General features: G+C 39.4%; 5 protein-coding genes across 7 annotated transcripts; 3 read left to right on the plus strand and 2 right to left on the minus strand.

Annotated features, from left to right (window-relative positions):
- The first annotated feature begins 1,598 nt into the window (after nt 1-1,598).
- On the plus strand, nt 1,599-4,474 carry LOC131694754 (general transcription and DNA repair factor IIH helicase subunit XPD-like). Its single transcript, XM_058983242.1, has 8 exons — nt 1,599-1,705; nt 1,781-2,369; nt 2,437-2,560; nt 2,618-2,714; nt 2,773-3,436; nt 3,496-4,022; nt 4,086-4,224; nt 4,289-4,474. Exons 1-8 carry the CDS (start codon nt 1,701-1,703, stop codon nt 4,424-4,426), a joined length of 2,283 nt encoding a protein of 760 aa, XP_058839225.1. The 5' UTR covers nt 1,599-1,700; the 3' UTR covers nt 4,427-4,474.
- LOC131694756 (transmembrane protein 104 homolog) lies at nt 4,457-6,943 on the minus strand. Of its 3 annotated transcripts, none has more exons than XM_058983245.1 (4): nt 6,739-6,943; nt 6,076-6,590; nt 5,061-6,019; nt 4,457-4,986 (listed from the first exon to the last, which is right to left on the minus strand). In XM_058983245.1, exons 1-3 carry the CDS (start codon nt 6,775-6,777, stop codon nt 5,062-5,064), a joined length of 1,512 nt encoding a protein of 503 aa, XP_058839228.1. In that variant the 5' UTR covers nt 6,778-6,943; the 3' UTR covers nt 4,457-4,986; nt 5,061. The 3 variants fall into 3 exon arrangements, with proteins under 3 accessions (XP_058839228.1, XP_058839227.1, XP_058839226.1); XM_058983244.1 differs by having other exon boundaries at nt 4,457-4,989; XM_058983243.1 differs by having other exon boundaries at nt 4,457-6,019.
- A 3,635-nt stretch (nt 6,944-10,578) lies between these two features.
- On the plus strand, nt 10,579-11,779 carry LOC131694753 (uncharacterized). The gene is made up of 3 exons (XM_058983241.1): nt 10,579-10,777; nt 10,857-11,022; nt 11,087-11,779. Exons 1-3 carry the CDS (start codon nt 10,760-10,762, stop codon nt 11,656-11,658), a joined length of 756 nt encoding a protein of 251 aa, XP_058839224.1. The 5' UTR covers nt 10,579-10,759; the 3' UTR covers nt 11,659-11,779.
- Nucleotides 11,780-14,071: 2,292 nt separating this feature from the next.
- LOC131694757 (beta-1,3-galactosyltransferase brn-like) lies at nt 14,072-16,106 on the plus strand. Its single transcript, XM_058983246.1, has 3 exons — nt 14,072-14,391; nt 14,456-15,488; nt 15,565-16,106. The coding sequence occupies exons 2-3, from the start codon at nt 14,473-14,475 to the stop codon at nt 15,758-15,760; spliced, it is 1,212 nt and encodes a 403-aa protein (XP_058839229.1). The 5' UTR covers nt 14,072-14,391; nt 14,456-14,472; the 3' UTR covers nt 15,761-16,106.
- A 512-nt stretch (nt 16,107-16,618) lies between these two features.
- Nucleotides 16,619-16,948, minus strand: LOC131694752 (microtubule nucleation factor SSNA1-like). Its single transcript, XM_058983240.1, has one exon. It carries the CDS (start codon nt 16,946-16,948, stop codon nt 16,619-16,621), a length of 330 nt encoding a protein of 109 aa, XP_058839223.1.
- Between the last annotated feature and the right edge of the window lie 1,138 nt (nt 16,949-18,086).

The raw sequence follows: 18,086 nt of genomic DNA on the forward strand, positions 1-18,086 counted from the left end.
CGTCTGTACACATCGAAATTTGATAGACAAAACCCAGTGAAACTGCACTGATCCGCCGAAAGCCTCAGCAAATACAAATTTGTATTTGATCTCTGCAAACCCCTAGCCAACAAAAATAGTCGGAAATGAGCTGGAATTTCGGCTGGTTCCAGTTAGCACTCCGGCTCCAGTAACACAACCGGGCTCATTTCCGGTTGAACTTCACTGCACGGTAAAAAAAACTTTACCCATTTTATGTGTTCAAATTGCCCATTTTCAGAAGTTATTTGAGCTGTCAAAAAATGGGTATTTTTTTGTTTCTAACAATGAGTACTTTTTATCCATTCCACAACTACTCGATGAGGTAATGTCAATGGGTATATTGATCTTGATAATGGGTGAAAAATCCTTAAGAATTCTTTCAAGTGAGTTAACCTGCAAACTAAGGGTCGTAGTGAAACCTGCAAATTATCGCCCTGCATCGGAATCCGTGGCGGAAACGGAACATTTCGGCAATGCTCCGAAAACAACGCCTGTTTAGACTATTGAGGATGTTGAAAATATGCGCCAGTTCGGCATTTTTAGAGCAGCCAAAAGATCCAGCCATTAAATGTATATCCAGTTGGCGGTTTTTTTTGTTAAGTAGTTTTAGAATAGGATTTCTATCTAGATTCCTATACTTTTATAAGGAAACAATAATGTAAAATGAATGTTATTTTATGTTTTTTTTTAATTCAGAAATAATTCTATTGACAGTATTTTTCATTCTGGCGCGAATTTCATGAATGGGTATTTTTTACGCATTTTGTTGTAACCGTTCCGCGAAAAATAATGGGTGAAACATACTCAGGTTGACGTACAAGGTCTGTACTCATTTATGGGTACAAACGCTTTACCCATTTAATGGGTTATTCCACTTTTATTGAAAATGCGTAGTTTTCTACCAGCGATGCCAGATTTACAGACATGTCTGTATTTTACAGACTTTTAATGTCTCCTACAGACGTAGCCAGAGATCTACGGACTTTTAAAAGGGTAATAGTGTTTAGTAAAATTGCACTAGAAGAACTGTTTTCGAATACGAGTGATTCCTTCACAATAAAATTCTACTTTCAATCTATTTTTAAAGTAAAATTTTAGTGTAACTAGGATTTACACAACCATCTACAGACTTTTACAGACATTTTAGTTATTCTTCTACAGACATTTCAAAAAAACATGTGGCATCGCTGGGCTACTTGATTTTATCAGTGTGGGACAAATGAAGACTTTTTTCAATAGGTCCAATCTGCAAAAGAGAGCCTCTCTTTGTTTACTTTCTCTTCCGCGAATTACTCGGTCGCCTTTCTGATTTCCCGTCAACTGTATGCATAATAAGCTAGTAAAAACCTGGGTCTTTCGAAATATACTGATAAATGTTTAAAAAGTTTTATGTTTTCGCAGTAATAATCGAAAGAGAAAGCGAAAAAAGAGGGCTCTCATTTGCAGATTGGTCCTAATGAAAAAAGTCGTCAAATATTATCAAAAATCTCCTGGTGCCTGTATTACCCCGCACTTCCCTAATTCCGACACAGAGAAACGTCAAAAGCGATAAAAATATTGAGCGAATGAATGCCTCACTGCTTGTTGAGTGTAAACAAACACGTTTTCCGATTAAGCCGAACATAGTTTATTGCAAAAGTTCTGCAATTTGTTACTAATACGCGATACAACCGGCAGAAATGAGGTAAATTTAGTTGTAGACCAATAATGCAAATTCAAGAAGCCCTTACTATGTTAATATTATGCTAACTATTCATAGGATCAGCGTCGACGGACTGCTGGTGTACTTTCCGTACGAGTACATCTACCCGGAGCAGTACGCGTACATGCTGGAGCTAAAGCGAACCTTCGACGCCAAAGGGCACTGCCTTCTGGAGATGCCCTCCGGGACAGGTAAGACGACAACCCTGCTCTCACTGATCGTCGCCTACATCATGGAATATCCACACATTGTTCGTAAGCTGATCTACTGCTCGCGTACCGTGCCGGAAATCGAAAAGGTCATCGCTGAGTTGAAACATCTGATGAATTACTACGAAAAGCAGACGGGTGTGATGCCCAACATCACGGGGCTGGTGTTGAGTTCGCGGAAGAACATGTGCATCCACTCGGAGGTTAGCAAAGAGCGCGACGGAAAGATTGTCGATGCCAAGTGTTACGGCATGACGGCCGGCTACATCCGTGAGCGGGCTTCAACGGACGAATCGGTTGCCGTGTGTCAGTATCACGAAGGTTTCCAGGCGGAGGGAAAAGAGAGCACACTGCCACCGGGAGTTTATTCGATTGATGATATGAAGGATTTTGGACGCGAGCGGAACTGGTGTCCGTATTTTATGTCCCGATTTGCGGTTAGTGGGGAATATTAAGGGTAGGATGGAAGCGATGCTAATTGGTTGATTTGGCGCTTTTTTGCAGATCAATCAAGCGCAGGTCGTCGTTTATAGTTACCACTATTTGCTGGATCCGAAAATTGCGGAAGTCGTTTCGAAGGAACTTGCAAAGGAATCGGTGGTGGTCTGCGATGAGGCTCACAATATTGGTCGGTAGCTTACATATCTGCCGTTTTGCGATGTAATTTATTTCTCTTTTTACACAGACAATGTTTGTGTCGATTCTATGAGTGTAAAAATAAATCGGCGGTTGATTGAAAAGAGTACAACCGGTGTCCACACGCTGGAGAAATACGTTGCAGAGTAAGTACGGTTTGGTATGGACAAGTGACTTTATTTTTATGTTTCATTTAACCCAAAGAATGAAGGAAGATGACCGCCAGCGATTGAACGACGAATACCTCAGACTGGTTCAGGGATTGAAGGATGCTTCGTTCGCTCGTGAAACCGATATGGTGCTTGCCAATCCTGTTCTACCGTCGGAGATACTCAGAGAGGTCGTCCCCGGTAACATCCGAAATGCAGATCATTTTCTTAGCTTTCTAAAGCGCTTCATCGAGTACATCAAATCACGGCTTCGTGTTCAGCACGTGGTCCAGGAAAGTCCGGCCGGTTTCCTTAAGGACGTCCAGATGAAGGTCTGCATCGAGCGGAAACCGTTGCGTTTTTGTGCTGAACGCTTGTCCTCGCTTTTACGTACGCTGGAAATTACCGATCTCACTGAGTTTGGTGCTCTTACGGTTATAACTTCCTTTGCAACGCTTGTCTCCAGTTATACCAAGGGCTTCACGATTATTATCGAACCGTTCGATGATAAAACGCCGACAGTGTCGAACCCGATCCTGCATTTGAGCTGCATGGATTCATCGATTGCGATGAAACCGATTTTCGACCGGTTCCAAAGTGTAGTAATCACTTCCGGCACACTGTCACCGATGGATATGTATCCGAAGATTCTGGATTTTGAACCGGTGGTGATGAGTTCATTCACGATGACGTTGGCGAGGCCGTGTCTTTTGCCGATGGTAAGTTATTCAATATATTTAAGACCAAAGGTTAGATTGTTTTAGCGATTCTTCCGCAGATTGTGTCCCGTGGCAACGATCAGGTGGCAATCTCTTCAAAATTCGAAACCCGTGAAGATACTGCGGTAACACGGAACTACGGCCAACTGCTAGTGGAAACGGCAAAAACTGTCCCCGACGGGATCGTGTGTTTCTTTACGTCCTACCTGTACCTTGAATCGGTAGTTGCCTCGTGGTATGATCAAGGTATCATCGACACCCTACTGCGGTACAAGTTGCTGTTTATCGAAACGCAGGACAGCGCGGAAACTTCTTACGCACTGATGAATTACGTTAAGGCATGCGAATGTGGGCGTGGAGCAGTTCTGTTGGCTGTGGCCCGGGGACGCGTTTCGGAAGGAGTGGACTTTGATCATCATTTGGGCAGGGCGGTTCTGATGTTCGGTATTCCGTACGTCTACACTCAGTCCAGGATTCTGAAGGCTCGATTGGACTACCTGCGAGATCAGTTTCAAATCAGGGAGAACGATTTCCTTACCTTTGATGCATTGCGACATGCGGCACAGTGCGTGGGGCGTGCCATTCGGTAGCTGAGCGGCAGGCGGGAATATTTCTCCTGGAATTTAAATATTTTCTGTTTGTTTTACAGCGGCAAAACCGACTACGGTATTATGATTTTTGCGGACAAACGTTTCTCTCGGCAGGACAAAAGAGGCAAATTGCCCAAATGGATCCAGGAGCATCTGACGGACAATCACTGCAACCTTAGCACGGAGGAAGCGATGCAGGTATTGTTCTGTTTAAAACGTATGTTATTTAATCTAATTTTGTAAATGATTTTTCCATGGGCAGCTCGCAAAACGTTGGCTCCGTCAAATGGCGCAACCTTTCACCCGAGAGGACCAGCTGGGTGTCTCGCTGCTCACGCTTGAGCAGCTACAAAACACGGAAAAGGAGAAACTGGAGAAACAAGCTCAAGGAAAGAAGTGATTCTGTTGAGGAATTAATTCAATAAAACCATTATTTAATGGTTGCAAATCATTGATTTATTTCTGGAGTCGCGTTTCTACACGATTGCAGCTATTTCATTAGAGTTTACGACCTAAATCTACACCGTTAGCAAACGACACTTGATCTACAGTCATTTTTTGATTCAAAGTTTGTCGACGTTCATTACTCTTGCCATCTAGTAAATATTGTAAAATAGTTTGATTCTCTTTCTGTTCATTGATGGATAATTTTGAAATATGTGCTGTCAAAATTATAACCTCCCATACCCTGATTTATTTCCGGTTAAACAGGATACGGAATTTCCGTAGAAAACGATAAAAAAAAACTTGAGGCAAACTTTGTTTGTGGAAGTCTGGGATAAAAACACAAAACGCGACTGTCATCATAACCTCAATCACATACGCTGATATCCCCCTTGCACAATTATCTCCCAATCCTAAAACTAATATTTGGAGAAAATAACTTCAGAAATCGGTTGCTCCAATGTTCAGTCTCGTACGTGTTCTAGACGGCAATACCATCCTATCGTGTGCATTTGTCTGCTGTAAGAGATCCGATTAGCCGGAGATGTTCAACTTTACCGGCGTAGCTTCCTCCCATCAAAGACACTCACCCTACTTTATCAGATCGATTGTCACCAGCACCAGACAGGTCACGGTCCAGCCAAATACCAGAAACAACCACAGATTTCCCTTGAAGGGACTACGAAAGTCGTTTACGATTCCACGACCGATCATACTCTCGCAGGTTTGTCTTGCCCGGAAAACTAGAAATATTGGAATCAAATACTGTATCCCGGTTCCGGCGTAGCACCCGGTAAACCCAACCAGCGAAATAACACTTTCGGTGAAAAAACAGACCGTGATGGACGGTAGAATCGCCAGTAGCGGGAAGAACACACGACGCAGGAAAAAATTATACGAATCCAACTGATTCGTGTCGAGGAACAGCGTCTGCAGATTGCTGCGCAGTGTTATGGCAATTATCGGGAAGCTGGTTGACAATGTGAACACCGGAAACAGCGCCAGGAAGTATTCGATTGCTTTCAAGAAACCGCTGTCCTGGTCCGAGTTCGGGACAAAATTCAGCGTGTACAAATCTTTGATGTCGCTGAAGGCAAATATGCCAGTTAGGGCCAGTGACAGATAGAACGCGCATATTAGGAAATAATCCATTGATATTAGTGACTTGACTTTCTGCTTGTTGGCGATCGGTGTCAGTAAACTGGGCAACGAGTGGTGACACATAAACGAATAAATACAGGTGCCAATCAGGTATGGAATCCCGTTGATATCAGCCCGCTTGGGCACTATCGGTGGATCCGATTGTTGTGCGAACAGTCGATGAATAGCTATGCTGATCATTACCGAAAATGCCAGCCATCGGAACAGAACCGTCACCAGTTGTAGGTATTTGGTTTTCTGCACGTTAAAAAAGACAAATGGCCCCAGGATGCCGGTAAACAAAACCAAACACAGCCGGTAGATGTCAAATCGGGAAAGGATGCTGTCTTCCCAGCAACGAGTAGTCACATCATCGCTGTCAGTTGCATTCATAGAATGATTGTGAGCGCTGAAACGAAAGTAAATTACCAATCAACGTTCAACGACATTCTAGCGTTTTTTTACCAAATAACATCTCTCAAACTTTTTGCAACAGCCGCCGAATAGATGCTCAAATCCCCATACAGATACACTGCCAAGCAAAAGTAAAACAAAAATCTCCCCACGCCACCAAAGAACAGATTAGCCATTTCCCCCAGTTCAATCTTCGACGATAGGCTGTAATACTGATTCCGGGAGTACATGATATTGAGCGGGGTTTGTTCGATACCTGCATCCGTTAGCTGATCATCTATCGCGCCGTTTCCATCCAGCAGCAGCGGCTCCGTCATCATTTCCACGTTACTATCCTCGTCGTGTTCGATGACACGATCCCGCTTGATGAACTGTAGTCGCTTCCAGTTCTGGATGGCGTTGGCACAGGCCATCGTTTCGATCACAAAAGTTACCGTTACGTAGCTCGCAAAGGCGAGCACCACAATCAGCACCGTTCCCAGCAGCCATCCTGCGTGGCTGAAGGCAGATGGAAGCGTTAGAGCACCAGTTCCGACGATGAGGTTGAACACAAACACAAAACCAATCTGTGAAGGCGTAATGAAATGGCATGTAACTTAGGTTTCATGTTATCGTAAAATGGAACTTAATGATTCGTCACGTATGACTGAATCATCAGTTTTCACGCAAATTATTGTGCTGAGAAATCAGTGGACTTGATCGGGATTCACTTACCCAAGTTGGGTATTCTTCCTGTGCGCTTCTAGTGGGCATTTCAACAATTGTATTGACTCTTTTTGTTCATTTATAATATTTCTAATCAGTCAACGTTGTGTTTCAATGTAATATATCTTATATTCTGCCCACATAAACTACTCCTTTTTGCTGTTGATTGGTGATAAACGCAAAACAAAGAGTGCGGGTGACCAAAAAATACATAAACAACAGCTGTCAGGCTGTCACATTCACTTTTTAATGAAATTATTTTTGTCGGAGTTTGTTGTTTGTGCACTCAAAAAATAAATTTCGCGATTTTGCACTCATATAAATGGTTTCCGTCGTCAAACATACTTCACTTTTTTTTTATTTTGATTATAGAGGTTTTACCCTTAAGGTCATTCGCCTCTTAGAACATACTTTACGTGATTCTTATAAATCACATATCAAGCATGATTTTTGAAAACAGCGAAACTCGCACTTGATCCAAACAGAGAAAACGGCGATGACATTTTCGTTTTGTTTTAAATGTTATTTAAAAACCATACCGATTTTTACACCAAATATTCATCCAAAATGCTCACCAAAGACGCCTTTCCATTGAATGGAACGAACATTCGCGATCAAGATTTTTAAAAGAGCGGATTGAAGAAAAATTAAAGTTACGATGTTATTAGTACCACGCTCACAGTTTCGTCGTTTTACTTTCGTTGGTTTGGTATCTTTGTTGCACTTACGTTATTTCAGTTTCGTTAATTGTGGTGACTAATCTTATCATTTTTTAATCAATTCTATGACTGAACTGTTCCGCCGAGGCAGTATGCCAATGAGGACAACCAACATTTGTAGTTTGTCACTTTTGAGCAGTGTGTTGAAGACAAATAAAGGTTACGTTATTCTGAGCATCACTCTTACACTTTCGACATTTTTCAATTAGTCGATTTTAGTGTCTCATTTTTGCTCGCATTGTCACAAGTATTTAGATTTGATCTACTGTAGGATAGATTTAGATAATCAAAAATAAAAATGTGCTGAAAGTGCATTAGTGGTGCTTAGAATAACATCACTTGCATTCTTTTTCTCTAAAATATTTTCTAGAATTAAGGAACTGCGTGCTCTTGTTCCCCTTATAGAAACATTACCTATATTGAACATTTTAGTAGAAAAATTGTAGTATATTTTAATGATTTAGTTACAAAAACCGATTAAATTAAAATAACGTAAGTGTTACAGCAGTACCAAACCTAACGTAACTAACATGACGAAACTGTATTTATGCACTGTTGACGTGTCAGTTGTTTGTTCGTCATTATTTCGATTGAGCATTTTTCAGCTGCATTACCGAATAATGAAACGAATGTTTGTCAGCATATACATTAAGATGCGTAGAATGCGGGGGAGTGATAATCTCAGTTTGTTTACATTTGTTAGTTACGGTGTTTTCAAAAATCATGCTTGATATGTTCGTCCGCATTTTTTCTGAGAGGGATCTAGCAATCATGTACAAACGGTAAACATTACCCATTTTATGTATTCAAATTGTTCATTTCGGAAGTTATTCGAGCTGTCAAAAAATGGGTATTTTTTGTTTCTAACAATGAGTACTTTTTATCCATTTCGCAACTACTCGATGAGGTAATGTCAATGGGTATATTGATCTTAATAATGGGTGAAAATCCTTAAGTATTTCAAGCGAATTAAGCTGTAAACTAAGGATCGTGGCGGAACCTGCAAATTATCAGCCTGCATCGGAGCCCGTGGCGCAAACGGAACATTTCGGCAATGCTCCGAAAACAACGGCTGTTTAGACTACTGAGGATGTTGCAAATAAGCGCCAGTTCGGCATTTTTAGAGCAGCCAAAAGATCCAGCCATCAAAAATATATCCAGTTGGCGGTTTTACTTTGTTAAGTAGTTTTAGTATAGGATCTCTATCTAGATTCCTATACTTTTATAAGGAGACAATAATGTGAATGAATATTATTTTTTGTTTTTTTTTCAATTCAGAAATAATTCTATAACAGGTTTTTTACGCATTTTGTTGTAACAGTTCCGCGAAAAATAATGGGTACAACATACCCAGGTTCGCGTACAACGTCTGTACTCATTTCTGGGTACAAACTCTTTACCCATTTAATGGGTTACTCCACTTTTATTGAAAATGCGTAGTTTTCTACGCATTAATGGGTACTGTAAATAATCGTTCAACAGACGTCATTCGTTGGACCCGTGTTGAACGATTTTGAAACAATTTTTTGGACGTCTCAGTCTTAAAGAAAATTAACATTGAGATATTTGACGTTTACAATACTCACACTGATATCTCGCATTTTTATATTACCGCCCCTCCCCTTAAGCCCAGAAGCGGTTGGTTATTCCTCCCAATTGGCGATTTGCGGCAAAACTAAATTTAGTCATGCGACACCTATGATTCAGCTCATGAACTGGCAAAGTGATACAGTTTGTTTTGTTTTTTTTTCACTCGCGAGTGAGTCGTAGCTTCCAACAACAACTTCATTTTATTCTCAGAATCAACTTATCAGTGCCAAAATATTAATGAAACGAGTAGGAAATTTAGTTTTATTTGCAATTATTTTGATGATTCAATCATTTGAAAGTATTTTACTTATACATTTCTTCGAAATGTAATCGCGCTATTGTGAGGGTTATAACAATATTTTCAATAAATACAAATAAAGTTTCAACTGGAAACCAGGATCAGTACCAATGCTCAACTCTCGACAAACATGTGATTACGGCCTAAAATTCAACTGTCAAAATCCACTTTGAATGGAAATTCCAGACAAACCGTTACTAGTCGAACACAGTTCACAACAGTTTATGAAAGAGAAAAATTTTCTCTTTCGTTTACTACTAACATCTGTGATTGGCGTGTAACGGTTTGTCCGGAACTTCCATTCAAAGTGAATTTTGACAGTTGGCTTTTAGGCCGTAATCACGGCCTAAAATTCAACTGTCAAAATCCACTTTGAATGGAAATTCCAGACAAACCGTTACTAGTCGAACACAGTTCACAACAGTTTATGAAAGAGAAAATTTTTCTCTTTCGTTTACTACCAACATCTGTGATTGGCGTGTAACGGTTTGTCCGAAACTTCCATTCAAAGTGAATTTTGACAGTTGGCTTTGAGGCCGTAATCACATGGCCGTAAGAACTCTTTCATATTTTGGACTACGTAGGAAGTCCAAATTTACCCAAAAATAATAATCCCCAAAGACGACTAAACTTCATCCCATTAACTTTTAGTAAAAATATCATTCCCGCTCCCTTGTTTTCCGGTAGTGACATAAGGACAGTAAATTAATATTACTTACTGGTAGGTAATGGATTTTAAGTGTGTAGGTATGTTTTCACGTAAAAGCAACGTGATTTTTGAGTGTTCAAAATTAACGAACCACATTCATCATGAACCCAGTTCACTCAGAGATGCAAGATTTGCACATGTCTGGTAATTCGCAGACTTTTAATTTTAGCTGCAGATTTTTCGATGACGCAGATATTTGCAGATTTTTTAGTTTGATTGCAAATATTTACAGATTTTTGAAAATAAAGGCTTTTGGTTACACTAGTTTCAAATCTACTTTAGGTTTTTCCTCCATAAGCTATTTCTCTCTACTTATCTCTGGCAATAAATGCACTATTTTCATTTAATATAACACATCATCAATAAGTCATTTTGGGTCAAGAATAGATTACTGACATTTTTTGTTCTTCACAGACTTTTAAAATTATTATTGCAGACATTTGAAAAAAAGTATCTGGCATCTCTGTAATCACTTGATATGGTTTTTGACATTTACCTCTACTGTTGTTGACCGAAGTGTTTACCTAGCTGTTTATATGGATGGTTATAGTGATGGTTGCCCCTTTTTCTTCGAGCGAATCCGCGAATCTAATCGTCCACAAAACATTGTTGATTCCATGTAAACAGTACTAGTGAACTGTTAAAAAGTGAAGTTAACTGTACCAGTAAAGTACGTGTTGATTGAGTAGGACGTTTTGGTGAACGAGCGTTATTATGGTGGAGGAGGATGAGGTAAAGCATCTAGCGATGTACCGATTTTATCTTTTAGTATTACGAGAAATTTTTTAATACCCGTTATTGTATGCTCTAGGAATGCTCTTTGACAACTTCTTTCTCACAAAAGCTACTCGTAATTGATTCTGATGAGACCGAACATGAGATATCGGGCTCGAGCAGTAATACGAACATTAGCAGAGATCACCAACAAGCTGCTATCATTGATTTAACAGCTTTGTCTTCATCCGATACATCGCCCGGTAAGTGAAGCTTGCATGTTTCTTTGATTATCAATTTGTTTACATTAAAACAACGACTTTTCAGCAAATGCTCTCAAACATACGACGGAAGCAGAACTAACTGATAGCTGGACATTTGAAGAGCCACCAAAGAGTTCACAATCATTCCAAACAACCAATGAGCGACTGAATTTCGTTGACAATATTCCTGAACCTATTCAGCGGAATAGAAACAGTATGCGCTCCAATGTATCCTGTGCAGAAGGTGTTTCCACTGACGAGACACGGAGCCCGTCAATAGATAGTTTGTCTTCCTGTTCTGAGGAGTATAATGACCGCAATTCTAACCGTAAAATATTGGAAAGCTTCAAAAATCTAAAAGTGAATATATCAGCTAAAATAAACATTAATATTCGTTTTGCGGAGACGTGCAACGACACTTCGTTGGAATCAAATGAAGAAGATTCGTTCGAGATACGACGAGCATTGAATAGGCGCAAATCGCCCGCTGAGGATGTATTCTTTATCAACGAAGGTATGGCAAACATTTTGACGGATATTTACGGCAGTAAATGGCAAACTTATAGAATGAAGAAATACTGCCATCCCAGCAGTGAACATGTAGCTGAAAGTAATGACATGTGTTTTTACAAATAACATGAAAGTTGAACGTAATGCACAATCGCCCCAAATCTGTGTTCATGTCTTATAGATATTCATTAGTGTTAGGTAAAAACATAACATTTCAAATATATATTAAATTCTCTGTGATTATTTGTTAAAAAATCTAGAAAAGTTGTTCCTAATTTCTTTCAACATAATGAATATAGATCATTTTATAAATGCCAGAAGAATTATATAAAATTCATTGATAGTGGTAAAAAATGATGATGAGTTATGCTCTGTCACTGACCATGCGGGGGTGATAGAGCAGTACTCAACCCAACTCGGGGCCAACCACTACCAGCCGAAGGCACAAGATTCTTCACCCTTTCCTTTCGATCATGTCCATATGAGCCAGCCTAGTCCTAGCTTTCCGTTCTTAGTTTAGAACTGTTTCGCTCTAAGATACCTATCCGTCTTCCAACTTCGTAGCTTTCGATTCTCTTAGTATTAAGGTTGAACAGAGAATGGGGCAAAAAGTGAATACGAAAAAAGCTGTTTTTTCACACCATGTGTTAGATCATTAGACCTTCATAAAAATCAATCAGCAGTACTGCAACAACATTCTACATTAGCTGCTTGATAGTTTTGATCTATTTGGCTGCAATTTTTGACACTTCGCTAGTCTGTGTATAAAGTGTCTGTAGTTGAAACGGTCTAACCCAAGATGGAGAGAAAGGCGCGGAACATTTGACACTTTTGAGTGTATTAGTTTTATATTTGCAAAATTAAGCATGGTGGAGGGGGCCATTGAAGTAAACATAAACATCCGAACGAGCATCAGATTCTTTGGCGCACGATGAAAAGTGAGAAAGGGCCGGGCTTCAGCTCCGATCTACCGATTAGAACACTTAGGGACACTTTTTAACTCGAAAAAACCGATTAAATGAACTATTGACGAACCAAAACAAAAATTATGGCAACCGAAAGGCCTACTACATCATTTGTTTGTGCTTTTCTTCTTCATATCCTCATGCTTTTTGGGCTTCATCAAAGAAAAATGACAACCGCACTCACACACCGAAAAAAATGTGCAACTACCTACCTAACATTAAGTACTTTTGACTCAATCTCGTGGTATCGTGCAGGAAGGTAAAATTAGGTAAACCGTGTTGAACTAGGGGCAGATCACTTGTGATGCATTTTTAAAAATCAGCGAAATTAAATGCATTTCTTTCCATGAAAACAGAAAATCGAAATGCATTTTGTGTTGCGTGCAATGTATTTTGCGTTGCGTGTAAAGCGTCAAAACTCTACAAGAACAGCCCTACATTCAACAAAACATCGAATAAAGTGGATCAGCGTAGGACGATTGTTAAGTAAACTTGTCTGCGAGGGAGTGCAAAGTTGATGCAAAATAGAAATTAAATACATTTTTTCTAAGTTGATGCAAATTTGTTATACACTCCTAGAGTGATCTGCCAGGGATACTAGGTTTCTTGTTCAAATGTCTTCACATTTTATAGAAAATGTCTTCATTTGTCTTCAACGGTCATTATTCTGAATTGGTTATTGAGCCAGAATTCTGCCAGAAAATTTGTTTTCAAAATGAAAAACTCGTCTTCACAACATTTCAAATGTCTTCAAAATGAAGACAAATCTTCAAATCTGGCATCTCATTCTGCCCCTATGAGTTGAAGGTAGTTTCCATAACTCAACCTTGAGTTTAATTTACTTAAATTTAAGTTGAATTTACCTAATTTTGAGTATACCCCAAACAACTTATGGCGATTTCGCTTGAACCCGAAACTGAGTCAGGTTCTAACCCCAACCGCTGTCAGTTCATACATTTTGACAGCAGTTGGGGTTAGGAACTGACTCAGTTTCGCCTCAAACAAAAACCACATTAAAAATACCTTACTGCACGGAAGACCTCGACTGAGTCGAATCTTTCGTTTTGTTTTTGACAACACTAATAAGTGCGAAAGCGACGCACAACTCAAAAGTGCCTAAATTTACGTTAAAAGAACTTATTCTGTAGAGGTTGTTTTATTTTTGCGTGCAGAGAACGATCATACACGCAACCATAAAATAACCTACAGAATAAGTTTTTTTTAACTTTTAAAATTAGGTAAATTCAACTTAAATTTAAGTAAATTAAACTCAAGGTTGAGTTATTATTTTTGCCGTAGTTAAATAGAAACTACCTTCAACACGGTTCACCTAATTTTACCTTCCTGCACGATACCACGAGATTGAGTCAAAAGTACTAAATTTTAGGTGGTTTTTCGGTGGCGTGTAGGAAGGGCAATCCCTCGCGCTCGCTAACATCTATTTCAACTTGCTTAATCGTCATTTCGTTTACTGGGAAAATTTACTTTGAAAACATCCAACTCCGACAAATCTGTACTAAATTGATCAACATATGTTTTAGCACCACCCTAAAGTTTTTTGGCACCTCTATCACACAACATTGTTCAACTACATGCTCGCGGGTGCAAAAACATAAACAACAGTTGTGAAGCGTCAGATTTGTGTACAAGAATTTCGGAAGCATTTCGTGATTCCTGCTTTGAACAGCTAGAACTTGTCTCTAACTCATCGAATTCACTATCTTTTTTGCCTGCAGCTTTTTTTGGCATCTGATTTTTACCATGTTAATAGTAACTACTACGGAATACATCTGTATCAAATAAGGTTCTACTAATTAAATTAGCTAATTATGTAAGTGAAAAAAAAACAGTTGAAAGCATACATTTTTTTTCTCGCCGCACCCGCTCAGAACAGGTATCTATGCACCTCGTTAAATATCTAGTTTCCAAACTAATGATGACTCCCTTTTCATATAAAGCCAAAGAAGAATACAAGATGCTTCCCCGAATCTGCATCAAATTCAAGCTGAAATATATCGTCTCGATGGCGGTAACCATTCTGCTTCTGGATTACTTTGGAGCCTTCACACACATGTTCGAAACGGATTTCGAACGAACCTTCAGTTATCCCATGGAGGGGGACATTCTGTCCAATGTGTACCAACTACGCCATGGACAACGGCCAGCGGTGGATCCGATTAACGTATACAACTTTTCCTACATCACAGACTGCCAACACAAATGTAAAGAAGACGATCGGCTTATTGCCCCCCGATTGGTGCTAATCGTCAAATCCGCCATGGAGAACTTCGATAGGCGGGTGGCGATCCGAAAGAGCTGGGGCTGGGAAAAACGTTTTTCCGATGTGAAAATAAGGACCATCTTTGTGTTGGGTCGTCCTGCGGAGTCGAATCGAAGGCTGCAGTCTTTGATTGATCTCGAGTATGCTAACTATCGGGATATCGTTCAAGGAGATTTCGTTGATGCATACTTCAATAACACTATAAAGACCATGATGGGCTTCCGGTGGGCGGTCAATTATTGTCCCCGTGCCAAATTTTACATGTTTGCCGATGACGATTTCTACATTTCGTCGAAAAACTTGCTCAAATACGTTCGCAACCCGGTTAATTACCCGGAATATCTGGAAGAAACTGACGAAGCGCTTCGCAAGCTGGCCCGAAGACTGAGCCAAACAACGAACAATAACAACAACAGCTCTCAGCAGGTGGACGCGGTTATAACGGGGAACTCTTCAGCTGGTGTATCGAATGTGCGATCCAAGCGACAAATTTTGAACATGGACATGGAACTACCCAGCGATGTGAAGTTGTTTTCGGGTTTCGTGTTTCGGTCTGCACCCCATCGGCATCGAAGCAGCAAGTGGTATATTTCGCTGCAGGAATATCCGTGGGATATGTGGCCAACCTACGTGACGGCGGGAGCTTTTCTACTATCGCATGAAGCTCTCTTCGAGATGTATTATGTTAGCATGTACACTAAGCATTTCAGGTGAGGATTTTTTACTTCTCAGATAAAAGCAGCTACCTTTTTATAACACAAACCATCATTTTTTCATACAAATCAGATTCGATGACATCTATCTGGGGATCGTGTCACTAAAGGCCGGAATTGAGCCGCTACACTCGGAGGAATTTTACTTTCACAAGGCACCATTCTTGGGACCGCAAAGCTACAAGTACGTTCTGGCATCTCACGGGTATGATAATCCAGAGGAGCTGGTAAAAATTTGGAACGAAGTTCGCGCTGCCGGATATGCTTAGAAACGAAATCAATTGGTGGAGCGATGAGGCCAAATAAGAATTGATTAGCATTTGCTACCATTTCTTCAGTTTTGATGTGAGCTATACCGAAGGTATCCAAACATTTGCATTTGTTTGTAGTCAACCAACGAAATTAGATAAATTGCATGGATTAATTATCTCACTATAATCATCGATTAGAATTTATCGTAGGAAGCTACTAGTTCGGAAGTCAGTTTTCAGACTTTTCGTAGACTGATGTGTGATAAACAAGTTGAAAGACAAACACGTTTATTACGTGTTACAAAAACAACTTCTTTCAATAGAGTTCAATAAAACTATCGAGATATATTTCATAATTATAAAACCTAGTTTTTGTTTAAATTTATTGAGCGATAGCCTGCTAGTCTCTTTACTGGTTTTCAACGCAAGGAAGTATTTATGAGGATTACTATGGATATTTCGATGCGAGATTCGTCATTTGATTTATCACAACTTTATAAAATGGGGTTGGCGAATCGTTTCAAACGCTTTCGAACGAATCTCGCATTTGTCGTAAATAAGAATAAGGGTGATTATGTTAATCTTAACTTTTTACGTAGAACAAGAGCGAACACAGGTTTATTACTAACATTCTTATACAAAGAGGAGCTATGTATCAATGGGAATCTCTATTTTACTTTAGATTATCATTTTAAAATAACTCGTGTATATCGGGACAGACAATTTCAACTATCTAGAATTGAGTATCAAACCTTAAAACGATTGAGTTATGAACAAGAGATTGAACAGAAGCTCCCATTTTTTAGGTCTGACAGCTAAGACCATAGTTGATCCATCTCGCCGGTGCTCCCATTTATACACAGGACATTTTTCCACCTATTCCTTCTCAGTCTCGCTTTCCGCATTCATATCGCTTTTAACGGACATCAGTAAAATTTGCATCGTGTCTACCAGCTTTCCATATCCGATATCAGCTTCTGCTAGTTTGGTATCCTGCTTTTGCAGCTTCTGGCGATTCTGTTCTAAGTTCTGGTCCAACTCGCTTAGTTGACGGCGTAGACGAGATATTTCCTTCTCCAGCTCTTGGCGTTCTTGTTCTTGGCTCGTTATTTTGTCTGCCATTTTTTGACGCTCCGCGCGCAGGTAACTGATGCATTTGACCATGTCCTGGTTGTGCATTTGTAAACGGGCTGCGGCTTCAATCATTTTCGTTGGCAAGGTATCCATAGACTTTGTCTGATAGTCTGTTCAATAATGAACTGAAAGTCCCAGCGATTTAAGGAACAGAACTCTTTTTTCTAAATCAAACTCAAATAAGTTACCGTTCGAATAATAAATTACAAACTTCAAAATGTACACAACAGCATAATTTGAACTCGTTATGTTAGTACTAAAAATGCAATCGTTTGATCCATGGTCAAATATAAAAGGTGTAAACATAAATCTACACCAGGGTTGCCAAAATTAAATCTGTATTTTTGTCCTAAAAAATCTTTTCATCTGTATTTACTCTTTGAAAAATCTGTGTCGATATCTGTATCGAATCAGTTGAGTCCTTGAGAGAGCGAACCATTTCAAAAGTTGACATATGGATAGTTATTTAGAATTGACCACAAGTTGGTAGAGGTGTGAACATTTGTCGATATTTTAAAATTAGTTTTTTTTTTCTTATTACATTAAGTATGACAGTCATAGCCTCGAAAAGTAAACATTCACATCATGAAATAACCCAAACAAATCTTTACACAACACGTTATCGTGTCCATCTTTATCCCTTCCATCTTTATCCCTTAATTTTGTATTAAAAAATATTGACAACCTCAATTAGGTACAGAAAATGTTTCCACCTTTTCATTCTGCATCATGGGAAAAATTTTAACCATCGAGCTGTCAAATTTAACTATTGCTCTGTCAATTTTAACCATGCTCCAGAGTAAGGTTATTTTGCAAATAACTTTTGAAGTGTCAGATTTTAACTAAAAGTTAAAAATTTCACCAAATGGTTCACAGCCTAAGTCGACCAATGTAGCTGTCTAATTTTCGGACAAAAAATTGAGAATTCACAAAGTCACAGAGCATTACAATTAACGTTTCTGGAAGTAGACTTCAGCCAGGCGTTTGCTGGGTGCTAACCAGAGTGCATTACAAACCTTTACCTTTCAGAATGAGCGACCACTCGCAAAAGTGAAAATATATTTTAATTAGGCTGTGCACGCAGACGAAGTCGACATAAATAATGACTTTTACTGTGAGCCGTGTTTACCAATACTGCCATTAAACTGTGAAGCAATGTTTGTAAACACAGCTCACAGTAAAAGTCATTTTTAAGTCGATTTCATCGGCG

Source organism: Topomyia yanbarensis, unplaced genomic scaffold (assembly GCF_030247195.1).
Source record: "Topomyia yanbarensis strain Yona2022 unplaced genomic scaffold, ASM3024719v1 HiC_scaffold_137, whole genome shotgun sequence".
Classification (NCBI taxonomy): Eukaryota; Metazoa; Arthropoda; class Insecta; order Diptera; family Culicidae; genus Topomyia; species Topomyia yanbarensis.